The sequence below is a fragment of the Nicotiana tabacum genome, chromosome 8, assembly GCF_000715075.1.
Source record: "Nicotiana tabacum cultivar K326 chromosome 8, ASM71507v2, whole genome shotgun sequence".
NCBI lineage: Eukaryota > Viridiplantae > Streptophyta > Magnoliopsida > Solanales > Solanaceae > Nicotiana > Nicotiana tabacum.
The window spans coordinates 15,289,269-15,291,628 of record NC_134087.1 but is presented as its reverse complement, the minus strand read 5'-3'; the positions used below and the strand labels follow the sequence as shown (position 1 = coordinate 15,291,628).

The 2,360-nt window shown below is 36.7% G+C and overlaps 1 protein-coding gene across 1 annotated transcript; it reads right to left on the bottom strand.

The window, feature by feature from the left end:
• Positions 1-1,700: 1,700 nt before the first annotated feature.
• On the bottom strand, positions 1,701-2,114 carry LOC142162974 (peroxisomal membrane protein 11-5-like). The gene has a single exon (XM_075220207.1). The coding sequence runs from the start codon at positions 2,112-2,114 to the stop codon at positions 1,701-1,703; it is 414 nt and encodes a 137-aa protein (XP_075076308.1).
• Between the last annotated feature and the right edge of the window lie 246 nt (positions 2,115-2,360).

Sequence of the window (2,360 nt, the reverse complement as noted above, 5' to 3'; positions counted from 1 at the left end):
TTAAGCTACTGTCAGATCTTCCATTATATATATTAAACAACTACATGATTATGATATTAGGAAGCTAAATAATGTACATATACAAATAAAATTCAGAATATAACTAAGATAAATTCAGAACTTTAACTCTTCATTTCATATTCATGCTTCATGTTTCAGTTTACAGTAACCAGCGTGTCAGTTGCGTACATGATATTGGAAGCAAAAGAAAAGGAAAATCAGCAGAAATGTAGTAGCATACAACAACAGCAACACCCAACAACAGATTTAAAAACCGAGCAGAAATCTAGCAACAACCAGTGAAGTAGTAGCAAATAACCAACCAAACTTAAGGAAACAAATCAAATGAAAATCCCGAAACACCAACAACAATCAATGGGCAGAAACAAAGTGAATCATTTTTAGATTGAAAGACCATTTAATGTTTAACTCTTAAATCTTGACCCCTCTGTATATCTAGTGTATGCGGATTGTATATCGGGTGTATACTACTATCTCTTTCGAATCTCCTTCGAAATTGTTTCTCAATATTCAACCAATCCCCTATCCCCTTTCAATATTTTCGGAATCCTCCTTAATATTTTCGGAATTCTCCCTAATATTTTCGGAATCTTTTTTTTTCTCTATTTTCGGAATCCTCCTTTTCTCCAATCCAGCCCCTCTATTTATAGCCAAACTCTCCTTATTTAAATTAAATCCAACTATCTTCCACCCATCCCCCTTTTTAATCTCACTACTTAATGTTTTGTCCCCCACTATATTAAACAAATATATTAGTTCCCACTAACCCATATCTTTTCTTTAATTAATTCCATTATTCTCCACTACCGCATGCTTTGTCCCTCACTATATTAAACAATGTACTAATTCTCCACTACCACATGTCTTGTCCCCTACTATATTATTTTAATACCTTATTTTAATATTATTAGCTTAATGGACAGAGCACTCAAAATAAATAATTGTTCAGAATTTCAATTCCAAAAGTACCCCTCTGAAATTATTGAAATTACCATTTTACCCCTGGAAATACTGCAATTTACCATTCTACCCTCATCAGCTACAACCAATTCACCTAATCAATTCTAACCAAAATACAGCAGCTACAACCAATTCGTAATCAAATTCAAACAACAAATTCAAACTAAATGATGAACAACAAAGAAACAACTGGAATTATTTTGACTCAACAATATTTTTTAACAACAAACCTATTTTCAGATTCAACAACAATAACAAATAATTATTTTCAAATCACTGAGCTCAAATTCAAATTAAACTTAAACAGAACAAATAAACAGATTCAAATCACTAAACTCAATAATCAATTGGACTTCAAATTAAATCTAACAACATTACAACCAACAATTTCTATATTAAACTAAACAAGAACATAAAACAATCTGAAGAAATAATCAAAAAACGATAAACGACAAACAAGAAAAGAATTAAACATATATTGATTTCAAATCCGAGAATATCAAACAAAATACGGACAGAAATGAAACTTAAAACCCACTAACCGGAAATGAACAACGACGAACTCGAACCAAGACTGCCAATGACCTAATGGATCTCGACTTCAATGAAAACCCACCTTCTCTTTAACCTTGACGAACTCAGACTGGACCTCGTCGAACGACGAACAACAACGGACTCAAACAAAACCAAACGAGACCTTGACAGAACTTTGCCGGACTTTAACCGGTCTGCTTTGCTTTTCTTCCGTGTGTGTGCGTGGAAGCAGCAGGGTGGGTTCTTGGGCGTTCTTTGTTCTTGTAAATGCCTGTCCTTCCAAGCCACACAATTTGATCCAGAAACAAGAAAGTTGACAGCAATGCATTTTTTGACTTTCCCAACAAGATGAGAGGAAGTGGGGTTCCTGGGGCAGTTGGGCTAATAAGACCATGCAGATCATTGATAAACTTGAAAAGACGAAACACTTTCCTTGCTAAGCTAGTTGATTTGTCGACATTTTGTGCAACGCCAGGCTCTCCATTACTCAGGCATTTTGAACCATATTGTATAGCCCTACATATCTTGTCCCTTGCCTCCGCTTTGTTCAAGTACAAGACTGCAAGGGCAAGCTCTGCTTTGGCAGCATCTAGGCTCATTTTACCCTATGAAAACTGCTGAAGGGTTCACAGCAAAGCAAGATATAGGGTTCGTTTGGACGTGAGCTGGGGGAGACGACGAAGAAGAAGAAGGAGCAACAGCCATGAGAGGTCGACAGAGCTCGATGAAGGGACTGCTGGTTGTTAATGGAGGTGACGTTCATGGATGAAGCAGCAGCAGTGGCTGCCGAAGAAGAAGGAGCAGCAACGCAGCAGCAGCGATGGTGTTATGGTGGTTCGGTTGGA

Coding starts and splice junctions, on each gene's coding strand:
- LOC142162974 (XM_075220207.1), bottom strand. CDS start 2,114: ATGAGCCTAGATGCTGCCAAAGCAGAGCTTGCCCTTGCAGTCTTGTAC.